Source organism: Parasteatoda tepidariorum, chromosome 9 (genome assembly GCF_043381705.1).
Source record: "Parasteatoda tepidariorum isolate YZ-2023 chromosome 9, CAS_Ptep_4.0, whole genome shotgun sequence".
NCBI classification, from domain to species: Eukaryota; Metazoa; Arthropoda; class Arachnida; order Araneae; family Theridiidae; genus Parasteatoda; species Parasteatoda tepidariorum.
Window position 1 is genome coordinate 51,714,260 of NC_092212.1, and position 21,382 is coordinate 51,735,641.

The window sequence follows — 21,382 nt, forward strand, 5'->3', positions numbered from 1 at the left end:
AATATTAGAGTTTCAAAATACGAAAAATTCCTATATCATTTTAAGGAAGCGGTATTTTACCCAAAAGTGACGTCATTGGAAGGCCATAACCACAAACAAATATAGAAGTTTACAAATACGATACACATATACATTCCATAAATGTTTCAACGGCAATAATCGATAAACTAATGGAACAATTTTATCAAAATAAAAAAAATTTCCTCTTCAATTATTTTTTTGCTTTTGTTACTAATTGAAGATTGATTTGCTATTAATTCTTTGTGTTTGTGAGTACTTTCAAAATAGGAATGTGGAATAATTTTTTTTCATTTTAATTGAAAACTAATTTCCACTTCTTTTTATAAACTTTGCATGTTCTTAGTGCTGATTTTCAGGGATAAAGGGTTATATTGATGGTTTTAATTTCTCAAGGGGAGTCGGAAAGGCATATACCAATTATACTAAAACTGGACTTTCAGATGTACCTCTTATCAACATCTAAACAAGATATTGCTTCAGTTTTTTTTCACAAACTATTTACATATTCACCGAAGAGCCATTACATTATAACCACCCTCCATCTATAACAATAGGCTCCCCCAGGTTTTCATGGTTTCTCGCCCAGGAACAATGTTTTCATGGGGCACATTAGGACTCATAATTCTCATAGAACAATCCCTGAAGTCTGTAAGCTACTTGAACATAGTTGCAGACCAGGTTCACCCATTCATGGCAACAGTTTTTCCTGCTGGGGATGGTGTTTATCAACAGGATAATGCACCATGTCATAAGGGTCGAATCGTTCAGAAACATTCCAGTGACTTTCAAGTCATGTCTTGGCCCCCAAATTCACCTGACCTTAATCCAATAGAGCATTTGTGGTCCTACTTGGAAAACCAAATTCGTGCTTCCACGCCACCCCCTCGCAAAGTGAGGTAATTGCAGGACCAGTTGGTGAGGGCTTGGTACCAGATTCCTCTGACTACCTATCAGCACCTTGTGGAATCAATGCAACGGCGGGTGCTAACAGTTTTGAGGGCTAAAGGCGGTCCTACATGTTATTAGCAGGGTGGCCATAATTGTAATGGCTCTTCGGTGTACATGTTTACACTATGATAACTGTTAATGCATATCGGAAATTATTTAAAAAAAATTATGAACTGAAAACTTTTAATTTTTTAAAAGGCTTCATCAAAAATCTTTTATAACTTAAAAAGTATTCCTTTTAACCCTAAAACATTATCATGGCATGCAACTTATATAATCTCAAACATCCAAAAAATAAAATAAAATTCAGAGTGATATCATAAGTAGTTTCTTAGAAAAATGTTTATCGAAGAAGGTCAGTTTTAGCATTATTGATATGTGCCAAACCAATTCCCCTGAATTTTAAAACCTTCAAAATATTATAAAAAATATTCAGCAGAAGGTTATTGGTTAATTAAGATTTCATTCAGTTTTCAATATAAGCTCAGTAATAAAAAAGTGATATATGAAATTACACAATTCAGGAAGTGGTATTGTTTAAAAGTAATCAAAAATATGAAAGTTGGCAAATAAATATATACAGGCCATACAAGATACAATGGAGATGATCGATAAACCAATTGAGCAGTTTTACGAAAGGAAAATTTTTCCTTTTGTAATAATGTTTGTAATTATCTGAAGTAGTTCCAGAAAAAAGACATTTTCTTGACGCTAGATAGAAAAAAAAAGAGTCTATTATAAAATGAAGGTGATATGCTTGAATGCAATGTCCTAAAGGACTAAGTCCAGAATCAGGTAATAAATTGACAATATAATCCGATTCTTCAAATCAAACAAAAACCATAACAAAATAGAGATGATTGAAATATGTTTAATTAAGAAAAGAAATAAACATGACACATTTCTTTTTACTTGCAATATTCCCTTCGTTTAAACAAATAAACATAGAAACATAAATTAAAATCAATGTCTTTCCAAATGCTTTTGCCTTATCTGCAAATTCAACACGCAATGTTTACACGCTTGCTACGACAATAAATACTCATAGCAAGTGTAAGTTGTTAGCGTCAAATCATTAATTGGTATTTATTATAGTCTATCTCGAAATTAATTACTTTTTTAGAGAAAAAAATTAATTATATTTTCTTCATTTATCAAGTTTAATGTATTTTTGTTTTAATGACAAATGCCATAGTTGCCAATTTTTAACCTTTCCAACAATGATTTTCCCCAGGGGTAGAAAATTAAAAATTTAATTGCAATTCACAACAGAAATATCTGTTTTATTTTGTTCAGAGTTCAAAAATAATATTGTATTATTATTATACCTTTTAATAAATATGAATCCATTTATCTGTAATCGTAAATTTCGAAATTCAAGAAATAAATAGGAAGCTTAAATTTTAGTGTCAATATAAATGCAAAAATAAAATTTTACGCTAAATGCTTAACAGTAGGGGAGAGTGGGGTCAATTGTAAGATTTTTTACTTAACTATTTTTAACTAACAAAAAATCCGATATATTATTAGATATATTAATTGACAGACGAGTAAAGTAGACTAATCTCTACAAAAAAAAAAAAAAAAATTCCTTATTTTAAATGTTATTGTATTAGTTATTAACAATTTTTGACAGTCGTGCACTTGTTACAATTGTCCCCACTTACGGGGTCAATTGTAACAGTTCATAAATTCAACTAAAACATAGTTAATTATACATATTATCATAGTTGTGATATATTTTTTCATTGATCAAAATAGTAGTGATATTTAAGGAGTAAAAATAATAATAAGCAGAGACCTAAAAGGTTAAACTTTTAACTTTAAGGGGTTAAAAAATTTTAATTTATGCTGTGAAACGTGACAAATAAAATAATGCACATGCAACATAATATAAATGATATAGGAAACAATTTGTGGTTCTTAAAGAGTTAAGTAATGCTTTGTAAACATAAGATTATTTATTTTCAGCTGTTACAATCGTCCCTTTACTTATTGTTACAATTGATCCCAAGACGCCATTTCAGCTTCATTTGTTAAAAGCAATGCTAGTTAATTAACAAAACTAATCTTTTTTTTTGAAATGTTAATTAAGGTGTCCACTTACATATTCGGTTAATAATTTTTATTTGTTTAAATAAAATTACTTTGTTACAATATAATATTCTAATATCAAAAAAAGTATTTACGTAGCGTGTAGTAATACACCTTGTGCGCCACCTAGGAACCAAATCTAGAACCCGACACTCTAAATTTTTGCTCTGTTACAATCGTACCCTGTTACAATTGACCCCTCTCTCCCCTGCACATTTATGAAATTCTGACATTAATTTATGAATTGTAACTATTAAGTGTATAACTACTCTCATAACCTAAGTATGATTTTGATGTCGTATTACTACTTTCATATCCTAAGTGTAAGTTTACTCTCGTATTACTGCTTTCATAATCTAAGTATAAGTTTGCTGTCGTATCAATGCTTTCATAAACTAAGTATAAGTTTGTTGTCTTATTACTACTTTCATAACCTAAGAATAAGTTTTGATGTCCGATTAATGCCGAAATGACAAACAGTTTCAGTTTATGTACGAGCGTATTGTTTAGACAGGAATAGTAGAATTCTATGTTTATCAAGCATCTGGTAAGAGAATAAAGCGAGCGCTGGTCACGAAGGTATCAAAAAGAAATTGCGGAAGCTGTTGTGGCTTATAACTTACTCTGTAGCGCAAAAGTATGTTTTGATTAGTGTTGTGGGTTGTGGCAACGTTGGTTGCGATGACAACTAAAAAATGATGGAATGCAGGAGTAGCAGAAAAGCGATAAATAAAAATCTTTTGTAAAAATATCTGGACGTAGAATATTATTATATTAAATCCAAACAACATAAGCGATACAATTAATATTGGCCTGTCTTGCTCCCAATAACTGGTGACCCGGACGTGTTTTACTCCTAATCAAAACATTATGGTTAGAAAAACTGCCAGATTCTATGCGTAATATAGTACTTGTTAGTGACGAAGAATTACCCAAATTGGCGATCATGGCTGACAAGATTTCAGACATGACACCTTCTAATGAGCTTTTTGGCGTATCAGCTGATAATTCCTCGAATAAAGAACTATTAATGAAAATCCAATCCGTTGAACAGCGAATTGCTGAAATGACTATTGATCATATATCGAGACCACGTTTAAGGAACGATTCTCAGTGCCGCAGACGACCTCGAAGTACTTCTAAAGGAAAATTTAATCCTAGAGGGAAATACTGCTTCTATCATTTTCGTTTCGGTAACAAATGCCATAAGGATAAGTGTACTCAGCCGTGTAGTTGGTCAACTGATAGGTCATCCAATCAGGGAAACGCCGATGTGCAGTAGAGAATGCGACAAGCTCTCCTGTTAATAATATTCCTGATTGTCGCCAATTTCGTTTATTTATAAGAGATAAAAAATCGAAAGTGCGTTTCTTAGTGGACAGTGGGGCAGATGTTAGCATTTTACCTGCGTCAACTAAAGATAAACAATCCATGGATTACAAATTGTATGCAGCAAATGGTACCGAAATTGAAACATATGGTATAAAAATGTTATCCCTTGATTTAGGACTTAGGCGAGAATTTCAATTTCCTTTTATAGTAGCCAAAATTAATAAAGGTATTTTAGGAGCTGATTTCCTTAACAAATTTAAATTAGTAATTGATTTGCATAACAAGAAACTGATTGATGGAATAACTCAACTAAAGGTAACTGGCGAAGTTGGCCTCAGCGAAAACAATAATATCGTTACAGTAAATAGTTCGACGAAATTTCATACTCTACTAAAACAATATTCAGATTTATGCAAACCAAATTTGTTCGTATCAGGAGTAAAACATAATGTTCAACATCACATCGAAACAAATGGTCCACCAGTAAATTCTAAAGCACGACAGCTAGATCATCAAAGGCTGGCAATAGTAAAGCAAGAGTTCCAATTCATGTTGGATAATAACATAATAAAACCCTCCAGTTCACAATGGGCAAGTCCATTGCATGTGGTTTTGAAAAAAGATGGTACTCTTCGCCCATGTGGAGATTACAGACAGCTAAATGCTAGAACAGTTCCTGATCAATACCCCATTCCTAGGATTGAGGATTTTCATCACATTTTAAAAGATACAAATGTATATTCCAAAATTGATTTATTTAAAGCTTATTACCAAGTGCCTATAGCCGAAGAAGACAGATGTAAAACTCTAATTATTACTCCATTTGGGTTGTACGAATTCAATGTGATGAGCTTTGGCTTGAGGAATGCACCAGCAACTTTTCAAAGATTTGTAAATAAGGTTCTTTCTGGTCTTAATTTTGTTTTTCCCTACCTAGATGATATTCTAATCGCATCTTCTAGTGAGGAACAACACAAAACTCACTTAAAATTAGTGTTTGAAAGATTGAATGATTATGGACTTCGTATTAACGTTTCCAAATCTATCTTTGGAAAGGAAGAAATAGAATTCTTGGGTTATTTAATTACTCCGCAAGGCTCACGACCGTTACCGGACAAAGTTCAAACTATTATTAATTACAAACTTCCGAAGACCATTCACGAACTCAGAACATTTTTAGGCATAATTAATTTTTATCGTCGATATTTAAGGAATGCATCAAAAAATCAATCTCTCCTTCATGATTACCTTAAAGGAGCACGAAAAAAAGACAAACGAAAAATTCAATGGACGGATGAGGCGAAAGAACAGTTTCAACGATGCAAAGATGATTTGGTCAATATAACACTCTTAACATTTCCGAATTCTGAACTACCTCTGTCACTATATACGGATGCTTCAGATTCGGCAATCGGAGCAGTAATTCAACAATTTGAAGACAATGGATGGAAACCTATCGCATTTTACTCTAAAAAATTAAACGAAGCGCAAAAGCATTACAGCACTTACGATAGAGAACTGCTAGGAATTTATCTCTCCATCAAACACTTCAGATATTTACTGGAAGGAAGAACATTTAAAATATTCACAGACCATAAACCCATAATTTTTGCATTTAAACAAAAACCAGAAAAAGCATCACCTCGTCAACTTAGACATTTACAATACATTTCAGAATTTTCAACTGATATACAACACATTGAAGGTCGAGACAACATCGTTGCAGATACTTTATCTAGAATTGACGAAATTTCTTTGATTGACTACGATAAAATAGCAATTGAACAAAATATGGATAAAGAATTTCAAAATTTAAGGACATCACCAACTTCCCTGAACTTCAAGCAGTATCCGCTACCTTCTGGAAAGTCTTTGTGGTGTGAAACTTCAACGAATAGCATTAGACCGTATATTCCTGAAATGTATCGCATGAAAATATTTCAGCAAATGCATGGCGTATCCCATCCTGGCATTAAATCATCTGTAAAGCTCTTAACGTCAAAATTTATCTGGCCAAATATCCGTAAAGATGTGCAGCTTTGGACTCGATCTTGCATGGCTTGCCAAAAGAATAAAGTAAATCGACACACCAAATCAAGTTTCGGTGAATTCCAACTTCCTTCAGAAAGGTTTAGTGACGTCCATATTGATCTCATTGGACCCCTACCACCATCAAATGGAAATATTTACTGTCTTACTTGTATTGACCGGTACTCTAACTGGATGGAAGTAATTCCGTTAAACAACATGTCAGCAGAAACAGTTGCCAAAGCGTTTTATTCTAATTGGATTTCAAGATTTGGTACCCCATGTCGTCTTGTTACAGATCGTGGAGCGCAATTTAGTTCTGAGTTGTTCACCGCCTTATCAAAAATGTGTGGAATAAAATTACAGCATACAACTGCTTATCATCCACAGGCTAATGGGAAGGTCGAACGCCTCCACAGGTCTATTAAGACAGCGTTAATGGCACACAATAACCTAGCCTGGAGTGAAACACTTCCAACTGTTCTTCTTGGATTACGCACAGCTATGCAAAAAGATGCGGCATACACCATTGCTCAAATGGTCTATGGACAAAATATACGATTACCTGGAGAATTTTTCCAAGAGAACATAACTCCAACCACACCTGATGGTTTTGTCGGGCAGCTTAAAAAAACTATGGAAGAAATGGGACCAAGAACAGTGTCAAATAAATATGTCCAGAAAATATTTGTCCCTAAAGATTTAAAAACAGCATCTCATGTGTTTATTCGCAAAGACAGAGTTAAAAAGCAACTGGAACCTCCATATGATGGTCCTTTTCAAGTCATTGACAAAAAAGAAAAATATTTTACTGTAAAAATCAAAAACAGAGACGTTACAGTGTCTGTTGATAGATTAAAACCTGCATATTTCTTGCAAATACCAGACGTTACTACAGGACAATCTACAAAGACAATAAGACAACCTGCCGAACCTCCACCAGACTTACCTCCTGAAATCAAAAACTTCCAGAAAAACATTCACGTATAGGACGAACAATTAAAGTTCCTGTGCGATTTCGAGATTAGAACTTATAAATATATATCTATAATATTTTTTATTAATAGTCAGTCTTAAAATATTTGAGTTTAAGTAACTGGTAAATACCATGCTCATGCTTATACGATACTGTACCGTAACTTAGTTACTGGGAAGGGAGTACTGTTGTGGCTTATAGCTTACTCTGTAGCGCATAAGTATGTTTTGATTAGTGTTGTGGGTTGTGGCAACGTTGGTGGCGATGACAACTAAAAAATGATGGAATGCAGGAGTTGCAGAAAAGCGATAAATAAAAATCTTTTGTTAAAATATCTGGACGTAGAATATTATTATATTAAATCCAAACAACATAAACGATAAAATTAATATTGGCCTGTCTTGCTCCCAATAAAGCTGCTCCTAGGCCAGCCACGTATTCCTCTAATTATATTAATTTCGATAACTATTTCAATATTTTTCCTCTATTTATAAAATTTAATATTTGGGAACTGACATAAGGCGTATAAGGTGGCTGTAGTATGATCCGTTCTGGTAGACAGACGTCGATGAATTTTTGTGTATGACCATGGCAAAAAAGAAATCTGCCATAAAATTAGTTCATATTTACAGTGATGGACATACGCCTAAAATATAAAAAATGGTGTTTAACAAAAAACAGTAATCCAAGAAAAAAAATTAAAACCAGGAAAGTTTTTATACTTTATTCATTTCAGTTTATCTATAACAGGGGTTTCCAACTTACATGAGGCCGGGGGCCACAATTAAAAACATTGGTCAAATGGCGGGCCGCAACTTTATCAAAATTTTCTATGGGACTCTTTTTATGTTAGAAGGAACATTAAATATTACTGTCAGATATTTATCAAGTTGTACAAAACAAAAGTATTGAATTACGAATTAAAATAAGAAGTAGATTTTTTAAAATATTTAATTGCATATTGAAAAATTCTGGCTACAATAACTTTAATGTGCACCTATGTATTAAACAATTAATGTGCAACAGATATAAAATTGTTAAGATATAAAATTTTGAAAAGGTTGGTATTAAAACTTATATAGTAGCACACAAAATTTTCAGTGAGAGAATTAAGGTTTGTCAGCTGTACTTGCATTCGAATGGAAACTTAATAAAATAAGGATTATATTTTGCTTTTAAATATAAAGTATTTTTAATATTAAAAAGCAAAATAACAAGCATTGCAAATAATTTTGTTACGTATCATTTTGAACCTTCTCTTAATCAGAAACTTAGTGACAAGATTTTTTTTCTTCTTTTAAATTTAATTCTGTGATAAATTAACATTTTTTTCCAGACCTATTAGGATTTATAGCAGAAAAGAAAAAATATTCTCGAGCATCTGAAATTAATTTTTTCTTCTTTTCCGCTCACGCCCTATTCGATTCAAAGAATTTAAATAAATATGATATTTATTACCTCCTTTGTGCGTTTTAAAATATACAAATGTAAATAATTTCGTCCAAAGTTAGTGGTTTCAAAAAGTTAAATCGAAGAATTTCTTCGAGAAAATTTCTGATACGCACATGCTAAATTATATTCACAAAATACAAAAAAAACGAAATATAAAAGAGCAAGTGCACGATTATTTTTTTATTTGAATAAATATTTTCCTGGATGCAAAACCTGAGAAATAAATTTTTTTTCACCGTTGGTATGGTAAATTTCACAGAAACGAAGAGATTAGTTTTTTTTTAACGAAATGAAAGTATTTTAAACCCATATAGATTTTTTACGAAAATTGTCCGAAAAAAAATGACAACTAATATATTTTAGTTCACGAGCCGCAAAAAAGGTTTCGAGGGCGGAATGCGGCCCGCGGGCAGCCAGTTTGAAACCCTTGATCTGTAACAATAAAATGGACAGTTTGTGTGTATATCACTCTATTAATTTTCGTGAAAAATAAGTCTTTACGAATAAGACTGAAAATGTGTCAATGTGTCTTTGTTAGAATGTACTTGTGAAAAGAAAGGGTGGCTCACTTTCAGAATCAAATAAGTCTTTGCAATGAGGGTTCTTTACTCCTCCCTATAACCGATAGATATGAATTATTTTTATTACAAGCTTTTTCTCTTTTTTCGAGGAGCAAAAAGCCCTATCGTGCTATCTTCCCTTGAAGTTAAAGCAAGATTTGTGCGGTTCTTTAAAAATTAAAAAAAAATGTAACTTTTAATATTGTAATATACACCGAAGAGCCATTACATTATGACTACCCTCCATCTATTACAATGGGCTCGCCCAGGTCTTCATGGATTCTTCAGAAACAATGTTTTCATGGGGCACATTAGGACCCATAATCCTCATAGAACAATCCTTGACGTCTGTAAGCTACTTGAACATAGTTGCAGACCAGATTCATCCATTCATGGCAACAGTTTTTCCTGCGGGGTATGGTGTTTATCAACAGGATAACGCACCATGTCATAGGGGTCGAATCGTCGAGGAACATTTCAGTGACCTTCAAGTCATGTCTTGGTCCCCAAATTCACATGACCTTAATCCAATAGAGCATTTGTGGTCCTACTTGGAAAACCAAATTCGTACTGCCACGCTACCCCCTCGCAATGTGAGGGAATTGCAGGACCAGTTGGTAAGCGCTTGGTACCATATACCTTAGACTACCTATCAGCACCTTGTGGAATCAATCCCACGGCGGTTGCTAGCAGTTTCGAGGGCTAAGGGTGGTCCTACATGTTATTAGCAGGGTGGTCATAATGTAATGGCTATTCGGTGTATAAAAGTTGCAAGCTTTTCCTTTCATTAGCTTTCATTTTAAGTTTGAAAATTCAAAAGTATTTCGCAACCATTGAACGCACTACTAAATCCATTATTTGGTTGAACCCATGAATCCATTATTTGGGAATATTAAGTAAGGAGGTGAATTATAAAAATGCATGCTTTGATGAAATAAAGTTTTAAGTCTATACACATTTTTTTAATTCTGTGTGGTTTTTTTTAATAAAAATTATAAAAGTGCATTTGTTTTGATTAAATAAAGTTTCAAGTCCATAATTTTTATTTTTAATTTTGTGTCCGTGTTTTTTTGGTTCACTTGGTGATCGTAGTTTTAACTTCATTTTTATTGCAGATTTCCTTTCTCATATTTCATACATAGAGTATACTAAGTTTTAACGACATAAATTTCAACGAATACTAACTCTTTTCTTAAGTAACTTCAGTTATAACCATCCTGTATGCAAAGCGCAGTGTCTTAAGCTGAGATTAAGGAGAGAAAAAAAGTACCTCGATAAAAAAAATTGATTAATATGTTATTAGAACTAAATATAATGTATAAATAGCAACAATATTTATTTCAACAATTAAAAAATAAATTTAATTCGTGCTATACAATTTCAATGAAGGCCTAAGTGAAAATATCTTATATAAAGAAACTTAATTATACCTGCCTGTTTAAAAAACATTCCACGTCTTAAAACGCTTATATCATTATGTACATGAAAAGCATCAATTGGAACCTTCTTTTGCTTCTTCTCTTTATAGTAAATTTTTTATTGCCGCTTTTTCAGAAATGCATGCATCCCCAATGCAGAAAACAGAAGGAGTGTTTGAGAAATGATTATCATTATGTAACACAAAATTGCAATAAATATCCTATAAATAAACTTCTACAATTACTTCAAGTTTTTTTTTAAGGTAAAAAAAAACAACCGTTTTATTAAAGTCAGGTCCATATAAAAGTTAAGAATATAATTTTTTTAAGTCTTATTTTTTGAAATTGTGACGTCAAATACGAAAAGTCAAAGGTCAATATCGGAATTTTTTTATGTTTCTGTTCTGAAGATTTAGTAAATTAATTTATTTAGCTGCAACCAGTGAACTTATCAATTATAGATTTTTAAGCAATTAATTATTTCCCAAAAATGTTATGCGAAAAGTCCCATTATAAAAAAAGTTGCAGTATATATTGTGTTTAAACCAAACGGATATTCCTTCTGTTACTTATCGTTTTAGCTTAAGAACAGCTTGATACTTTGACTTTAGAGTAAGCTCACCACCAACCTCAGTAAATAAAAACTAAAAGAAAAAAGCTGTGATCAAAATAGCTAACAGACTACGAAGATAGCGAAAACTTCCCTCTTCAGCAATCCAATCGCTTAAATTATTTATGTTTGAGAATCTCAGCGAGGATTTATTCTCTGAATATTAAATTGGAAAGGTAAAGCAGCTTGAGTTTTCAAATAATAATAAGATATATTAAAAACAGATACATTTTATCGGGGGGACCTTAATGAAGTATACTAGGTTCTACTCTTTATGTCCTCTTAACATTGGATCTTCCTATAGATAGAGAAGATTTCAACAGTATAATTGCGCAATACGCTGATCGCTGTTGTAAAATTGTCGAATCGAAAAGTCCCCAATATTTTCATCTAAAATTAATAGGAAAAATTAAGAGCATCGAAGTCTGGTGCTTAAATAGGAAATTCCGAGTTAATGCCTAGAAATCACAATTATTCGTCATGCCATCTGAAAAAATAGGGAAAAATACAGCTAGGTTGCCAGCTAGTGCTATTAAGTGATTGTAGAGTTCGATAAATCGAAGGGAATACCGAACCTGCAACCTGTCATCGAGCACATCCTGATTTTCTTTCTGCTCTCGGAAATTAGCTGTAACCGACTGCAAGATACAGATGTCATTTTTGATATAGCGCACTTTTCCCAGCATACAAAAACTCTGTAAAACCACAAAGTATTTACTACTACTGCTACTCTGTGTGTTATATACTTTTGTATTTCAATTTATTTTAAGTTAGTCACTCAGTTTTGTGACTGTATCTTTTTTCCGGAAAATAAATATTTTATTTTTATCCTATGAGGTATTCATATTGTCTTTGGTTCCCGAAAATCTGAGAACGTTATTTTAGTTTCTACATAATGGTGACCCGGACGTGATTCTTCGATTCGAGATATAATTCGTAACCCTCCCAAATCTAATGCATATTAGAGCTTAAAATCCAAAATTATTGAAGCCTTTTCTCAATCAGAATCTGCTTTGTTAAAATTGCTGCTGCAAGATTCGCAGTTAGGTGATAAACGACGGTCACAGCTTCTGTTAGAGATGCAAAATCTCTCTTGCCAAAAGCTTAACAGCGATATTGCGAACTTTATGGCAACAGTGTTTGCCAGTTCATGTGCAGCAAATTTTATCTGTGTGTAAAGATCCAAATAATGATCTAGCTTCAATTGCCGACAAGATATGTGAAATATAATTGGTATCTGAAGCTAAAAATTATCAGGATAATTTAACTCTTCAATCATTGCGTGAAGAAATTTCGATTCTTAGCGCTAACGTTGAGAGATTATCTAGATGTCACTACAATGTTAAAAATCCGCGATGGATGGTAATAGGTCTACAAACGAAACCAGGTACCGAGTTGAAGGAACAAAATCAGAAATTCTGAAAAAGTATTTTTTTAAAAAAAAAAAAATTCTATGAGCTTTAAAAGATTCTGCTTTAGTTTACTACAGCAGAAAAAAATATTTTTAACAAACCTCAAATGTTGGAAGATATGACAATAACGCATGAAATAATAAACCTATTTATTACCGTTTTATCACTAAACCGAACGGAAGGAGCCAAATTAAAAACTGGTTATAAGTTTTTGATAAAAGTGATAGGAATTTTTGAGTGTATTAGTAACCAGATCTTACTTGAAAACTACATTAAATTCATTGTCATTTATATTATGTTGTAATTATCAATTTATTATATCTTTCTGAAATGGACTGATAATAAACCATATATGGAAGAATAATTTAAATTTCATTTCCTCTTCCTGAAATTATTGCGAATGCAATTTTCGTCCTCTTATTTTTAGTGCTAGCTAATACGAAGAAAAACAAAACGAATTTTAACGCTTGCATCCATATTTTCTTTAGCAAACATACTTTTCATACCAATATACGAATATATAAATTTGCAGCCCTTCGACAGGCGGGGCATATTTGTCAACTTTGAACTCCTCAAGTACGATTTTTCCAAGTGTTTACCTTTTCCAGTAAATTTCGTTTGAAACTTTTAGCCAGGCAGGACATTAGTTTATTAGTTTGTTTGGAGTTATTGGCGAAAGATACCAGTTGTGGCTATATCGCCCCTAAAACTAGGCTTATAAATAACAGTTTAAATGAAGTTGAAAAACTAGATTAATGAATAGAAACCTATGTCCTTGAGATAAGAGAAGATGTTAGAACGAGGATCATCTCCAAAAAATAAAATTAAAGACGGAATGAATCTACCTAAGTGGCGTTGTCACTAAAGGACTATTTTTTACACTCTTTGATGTTTAAAGAGCAGTGTTTGCTAAACGTTTAATAACAATTAATACACATTTCTAGGGGTTCGTCATATTTGTTGAATTGGTGTTGCCAGAGTGGCTACACTGCACCGGAAAGAATTACTGTAAAAATCGTTTTGCAGTTATAATCATAAATTTGTTTATATTTTATCAGGGCTATAAAACACACTATCGTATGAATATCGTGCATTTATATTTATCGTTAATTTATTTACATGTTAAGGTGGTTAGAACAATTCTAAATTTTAAACTTCTAAATCCAAGAATTCAATAGAATAGGCTAATTGAAAATGCTATTTTTTTATGAGTAAAAAGTTTTTTCTTTGGAAAATTCAAAAGAATTGGAAGCCATGGCTAATGGGTTAATAAATAATTTGATGTTAATTCGAAAAATTTCACTTATCTCAGCTGGTCCACAATTAGTTATGAGCCAAAGTTTCCATATTTTAATTTATTTTTATTTATTAAATTTTAAAGTAGTCAAACTTTATGTGAACTTTTCTTACAATTAACGTTTTCATGAAAAAAAAGTTGTAGCACACACTTGTACAGATCAAATTTTTTATTCAATGATATTTCTTTCTGTTAAGGAAGAAATATCATTGATAACTTGTGGTACTTAGTAGCACGTATATTTAAAAAAGCTCTCAACTTTGACTTCCGGTCAAAATATAAACATTTATATTATTAACATATTATGAAAAAGGGAATTTTCTTGTTTTTTCAAAATAAATCTCAACATTGAAGCACTTTTGTATTTAAAAATTATCCGTGCGTTTAAGATAAACACAAGTGATTTAATATCTAAATAAAATGAGGGAAATGTAAATATTTCAATGAAAAGTTACATTCAAGGTTGTAATTTGCTTTAGAACCAAATTATAAGGAATTTGTACGCAGATATACAGAGAAGTTGATAACTAGTATCAATTTTTTTTATAAAGAAGGCGAGAGATTTAGCTTTCCCTTAAGAATTAAAATTTTAAATGTGTATACTCTAGAATTTAGATATTTTTCTTAAAGATATTTACCCATTGCGTTACAAGTACTTTAAATTGTTTGCAAGTGTTTCTTAACTCTATTTACTCGAAAGACCTGTAACAGTGCTTTATCGCAGACCGGTAAGGTGAGTAATTTAGACTATAAACATATTTTTAACATATGAAAAATTTGGTATCTAAGCAATTTTTGACCTGTTTGTTTTTAAACATTCTCATACTCTCTAAAATATGAAAAATATTTTGAACTAAAACAATATATATATAAATAAAATTTATATTAATTCTAATACAAAAATATTAATTTTGTTATTTAAGTAACATAATAGCGAAACCAAATTATATAATCATGTCTAGGTAGTAAAATAATGCAAGTAAATACGAAATAAACAAAATGGGAATGGCAAACATTCAAAAAATAAATAACTAAATTTAATGTGATTGCTGTTCTGGTTTATTGCTGACTAACATGTCATCACTTATGGCTACACGTAAAGCAGTACAAGATTGGGTCAATTTCGATGTTTTGTTTTAATAACACTCGTAATCGAAAATGTAGTTTTGCATAAATAAGTTGAAAAAAGCAATAAAAATTTTTAATTGATTTTCAAAAAGATGGGGACATTCTTTTATAATTTTTTTTTATCCAGAAGTGAGGTATGTTTAATGTTTATACTATTGAATTGTGAATTTTATCCTAAATCTGAAGATAGTTTAATACTATCTTAAAATTCCAATACAATTAATATTGATTTATCTTCATTTATATTGAACTAAATTCTTTTGTGATAGTAAGATTGTTATTTCGTAATATTGTATTATTATAAAATAGCAATTGCTATATAGTTGATAACATTGATAGATTGATTATTGCTGATTGCAATTGTTATGTTGTTGATAACATTGAACTACATTAATTTATATAGAATTAATGTAGTTCATATAAATATGATTCTTCTTTTGTGGTAGTAATATTGTTATTTTGTAATACTGTTACATTAAAAAATTACAATTGTTATATTGTTGATGATATTGATCTTCATATGTAATGAATTAAGTTCTTTTGTGGAAGTAAGATTGTTATTTTGTTTTCATTATATGGATTTATTATTCACAATTTCCTTACACGCACATCCTCTTCTGAAGGATATTGATTAAAATTCAAAGTAAAATCATTTAAATGCTCCAAAATTATACTCCAAAATTTCATATTAATGTCTACGGCATTTATAAATTCACCGAAAGAAGAAAATATTTCAAATTTATTCTCTTGCATACAGAACTTTAATTTTTTTACTTGAAAGCATCAATCTTATTCTATAAGTTGAAAAAGGTTATTATTTTTCCTTGTAGGCTTCGATTTAGTTCATTTATAAGTGGAAATATGTTAGACAGGTAGGAAAGCTTAGCTGCGTATTTCTTTTTACAAACAAAAAGTATACCAGATATAGATCCCTTTTTCGGACCCGTAAATAGCATTTTCGGTTCAAAAACAATGCACTAAACTATTTAAAATATATTATTCATTGATTTTTATACAATAAAAATTTTCATGAAGGAATGTAACACAAAAAAATAAGATTTAAAATTTTTTTATTTCTTTGTGGTAACATCTACTTCCCAACTGTGCAAAGAGTTAAACTATTTTGGGAGTTAGTAACAGATTAAAATACAACTTTTCCTCTTAATATTACTACCACTTCTTAACATTTTCCTGGTGCTGAATCCTGAAGTGGGACTGAAAGCGAGACGGAAAAGAGAAAACACTAGTAGTAGAACTACTTCAATAATAGATAATTTTTTGGAGGAGTAAATCTATTCTTAACATTAAACAATTCATTACTATTAATTGTTTCACGGGGGAGAGTCAATTCAATATATAAATTGTATCCGTTTAAAAAGTTTGGCAGTTATGGATATTTTATTATTCCTGAAGGAAAGCTAAAAATGACATTTATTTGTTACTAGTTTTGACTCTTTTCCATCTTGATGTATATATTATATACATGATATATACTTTCAGTCCTTAAAGGGCCATTATTGGCCTCAGGAGCCTAGCTAGACTGAACAGAACAGAACTTTTAGTCCTGTCCTGAAGTTTGAATTCGAACATTAATTGGTTGTAATTTGTCAGTTTTAAACACAAAGCCTATAGATTTGCCTAATTTCCAAAACAGTGTTCATACGGCATGTATTAATTTTAATTTCTTTAACATCCAGAATTATTTCTATAAAACAAGTTTCTTTCCAAAATAATTCAATTGTTTGAGATTAATAAACATTACAAAAATGAAATTATCCACACTTACCGCCATGTTTTTCCGAGTAGGGAATAAAATCCTTATTCGAAGAAATCTTAGAAGATAATTTTTTCAGCGTGTTTTTCTGCACCACTTGTCATCGATGTGACCTAGCTGATACTGGTGGTTATGTTTGAGATTTTTATTTGACAAAGAAATAGGACACGCACATTTTTCTGTGCCAAAAATAGCTACAAATCAAATAAAAGCAATCACAATAAGTGTTTTACTCCCAATTGGTTTATTATTTCGCCACTCTGTTGTCGATCCTTCGGTTATTTCATTCAACTTAATAAATACGCTTCAATAAATGTTAAAAATGTTCTTTTTTTTTATGCGTTTTATAAAAAACAAAGTTTTGACACAGAACACGTGATGTCTGTAGATCCCATAATCACTGTGACCTCTGTCCTACATTCTTTTTGTTTCTTTTTTTCATGAAACGTTTCTCCATCTTCTTTTTTTCAAAAAAAATATTAATAAAGTAACTAAAGAACGAAATCTCTTTCTTGGTCCAATGATAACTTAATGTCACCATGAGTCGGTAATTGTTTATTGCAATCTTAAACATAATCAGCTACTATTTCGTGTACTTCGATGTGGTATGAATATTCCCTTGATTTTGAAATATATTTCCAATAAAATGATTAATAAAGATTATTTTCCAGAGAATGTTAAAAATTATTATTTTGAAATTAATATGTTATTTTTATTTTAAGTACAGTTTTATTTCTTAGTATATTTTAAAGTAAATTAGCATTTTCACATGATAAAATCTATTATTTATATATTAGGATAATTAACTTACCAAAAATTTTACTTTGGCCCTTGTTAGGCTTAAAATTAGCTCAATATGGGTCCTCTAACATTCAACGAGGGACCAAGATTGCGATGTCTAGATTTTTAATATTGGTCCTAAGATGGTCAATATATAGGGCATACATTGGTCAATATAGAACCCATAGTGGCGGGTGAATTTTGCAATTCTACGTAGGACCGATATTGGTTGTAAAGTGTCTGTAAAATATAAGAAGAATTGGAAAATTCTACATAGGGCCAATATCAGAAAAATAACGGCCCTTGAACCCTTATTGAGAAATATTCATGAATATTGACCTAATGAGGGCTTAAGTTATTTTGCTGCTAGGGTATGTTTTCATATAAGCAAGATAATCTGAGAAATTTCTAGCTTATCCTTTTCCCGACGAGGAAGCGTTAATGCAACATTTTCAGAGAAGTTAACTTTCTCAGCTTTGTAAAAAAAATTTCTCCAGTGGTAACGAAATTTAAGTTATTTTTAGTTCAGTATTTTTTATTTTAAGTGTATCAAATATTCAAAGTATTATATGAAACGGAAATTTATTCCAGTTATCTCGCGTTGTCTCTTTTAAAAAGAAAGCATAATTATCCTGATTTTTAGAGTTTTAATATTTAATTTACTATTAATTTATTAGAAGCAGAAAGCGGGGCATTTGGCATCGCTGCATTTTGTAATAAAAAAGAAAACTGCCATTATAAAAAAGACGGTGGGCGTTTAAGGTTGCCAACATCTTCAAATTATTTGAAAAAAGTGTTAAAGTATGAAACACTAAAATCTTCTGAAAATTTTTTATTTTTGAAATTTTGTAACCCCTTAAATTAAAAGCCCGAGATAATTGTAAAGTTAAGAGGTTAAAAAACCTTGCCAAGTGACAACATAATCATTATCATCAAAATTTATCTGTGTGACTGAGGCCATTTGCAGCCTTTTCCTCATTCATCTTGAAGTTTTAACTTTGAGGTGGTACTTTCATGCAAATGGAATGCAAATTGGATTGAAAAGAAAAATTCAATATTTTGTATTCCAGATAAAGACTAATTTTGTTTTCAGTTACGATTGCTCAGAGCTGTAAGCAGTTGGAAAACTTCACTCATATTATCTTCAAGATGATTAATTCGTCAAAAAAAAATCTGATGCTAAACATGTGCAAAAATTGTTTATCTAACTTTCCTTTTGAACGAATTAATTTTTGCATGAATTTTCGGAAATTGCCCTTTGAATCCAAAGTTCAAATTTCAACACTAACTTTTCTATAGTTATAAGTGAGAAACACAGATAGACAAACGCACAAACTGTTCCTTTTAGTTTTATAGATTTTCAAATATAAAATAATTAAGATTAATTTAATTGCTATTTAATCATAATAATCATAAAAAGTTTTTCTTGATCATAAATGAGTTTTATTATTTTTTACATTTATAATTTACAGAAGAGGAAATAAACATACAAGAAATACATAGGTTACCTGGAATCGAGTCCCCAATGGTAACCGTTAATGTCAATAATAAATTCACTCAACGAAATAAAAAAAAATTATGAAACTGAATACATGAAAAATAACAATGCGTAAAACATACTATTAGCAAAGAGAATGTCGTTTAGTGAAAAATGGTGAAAAATAAATTTATGGTGAATTTAACGCATGGTGAAAAATAAATTTAAAACAGGTCATCAATATCGTTTACAGAACATAAAAAGTCTTTTAATTTTAGTTTGAATGAGCTTCTATTTGGAGCGTTTTGCAAATCAGTGGGAATACCATTGAAGAATTATGGAGCTAAATAACTGAAGTTCTTGCAAAAAACATTTTTGTGAGGTATCGGTATTTGGTATGTTTTTTAGACCAACGTGGGTTAATATTTTTGAATTTCTTACACTCATTTGGATTCATAGAAAAATCTAAACAGAATTTATAGGAAAAAAAGATGACAAATCAAAATGGTATGGTTTCTAAGGTCACATGCTTGAATTGAATGTTTTTTCTCTTCTTTTAACAAACAACAGCCGTTTTTTCACCTATTGTTAGTATGTAACAATAGATTTGTCTATGTTTGCCTTTAAGTTTTTATTAATTGTGGTGGTCACAGACATGTTTATTTTCTTTAGCAGTACACAAATCATTAGGCGCGTTTGTCTTTATTTTTAAAAAAAGAATTTAAAGTCCGGTAAGAATTTCAAATAAATTATATTTTTATTAAAAATTGATAATACATCACACATTTGCAACAGCAGTATATAATTTACACAAAAAAATCCAATAAACACTAAAGACTTCATTATAAAAATATTGAAAATATACATTAATACGGAAGAAACATATTACGATATTTTTCTTACGCAATCCGAGGGTGGCACATGACCCAACAAATGTAGAGACGTAGTATAATCTCAATTAATTAACATTCATTTTCTCAATTTAAGAGTACATTTATGGATTACCACTACATTTGCAGATTTAAAAAATATCTTATAGAATATATGTTTAAATCTAAATACCCCCTAACATTCATGTTTAAATTTATACTGTGGTAAATAAATAGGAAATTTTCGCTGGTTATCATCTCTTTTAATAGCTTACTGCTTGCTGCTTTTTAAAAAAAAACATTTTTAGCATATGTTCTATTATTGATGATAATTTATCAAAGTTCATCTAAGAATTATAAAGTTTGTACACGACTGATAATCCATAATAACACTTTGATCTGAATGCTGATTTGAAATGTTTGGGTCAATATAGTAAAAAGCCGAAACCTTAGCCAGAACATCCCACATATTCTACATCGAATTGTTTTTCACTATTATACTTTTCAAGTATCCTGAATCCACTCTAGATAACAGTATAATATAAAGACATCACTACGAACTTATTGACTTCATAAAGTAGATTAATCAATTACTTTACATAAATATTTATGGGTAAAATGTAGTAAAAAATTAATGAATGGATGTTATAAAATGATCGAAGCAACGTCTTTGACATATACAAGTGTTTATTGAAGTAATCTAAAAAAAAAAAAAATCAGGATCTTTTTACACTATATTGGGGGGAGGGGGGTGATTTTTAAAAATTTGCCCAAAAAGCTTACTAATCATCATTTTGTCTAGTATTTTTTTTAAACATTTATCTAAATTTTGAATGATGAATAAGTTATTTGGATCTATACTATATCTATCTTTCTTTAAAAAGTTGCTAGTAGGGAAAAAAGTATCAGTAGGAAACATGTTTGGTATATATCCCATCTAATTAGGATTAGAGCTCCTATAATAGAACAAATTAAGTTCTCACAAGTTACAGTTAAAAGTGGTTTGGTGGGTCCCAGCCGCAGTTCGTTGACACGAATTCTACTCCCGGCTCGCACCGACCACAGTGCTGATCTAAAAATATCCTCAGATGTAGACAGATCATGGGTTAGAATCCTATTGTCGCCGGACTAACTTAGGGAGGTTTTCAAAGCTTTCCTTCCTATGTGACGCAAATGGAGGTTAGTTCTAGAAGAAAGGTAGACTAG

At 30.8% G+C, this 21,382-nt stretch overlaps 1 protein-coding gene across 1 annotated transcript in view; it reads right to left on the bottom strand.

The window, feature by feature from the left end:
* Positions 1–17,344, bottom strand: part of LOC107438937 (fatty-acid amide hydrolase 2-A) — a 140,307-nt gene extending 122,963 nt beyond the window's left edge. The window contains exon 1 of the mRNA XM_071185622.1: positions 17,063–17,344. Coding sequence (XP_071041723.1) covers positions 17,063–17,068 — 6 coding nt within the window. The 5' untranslated portion in view covers positions 17,069–17,344. The remainder of the gene's footprint in view (positions 1–17,062) is intronic.
* Positions 17,345–21,382: the final 4,038 nt, after the last annotated feature.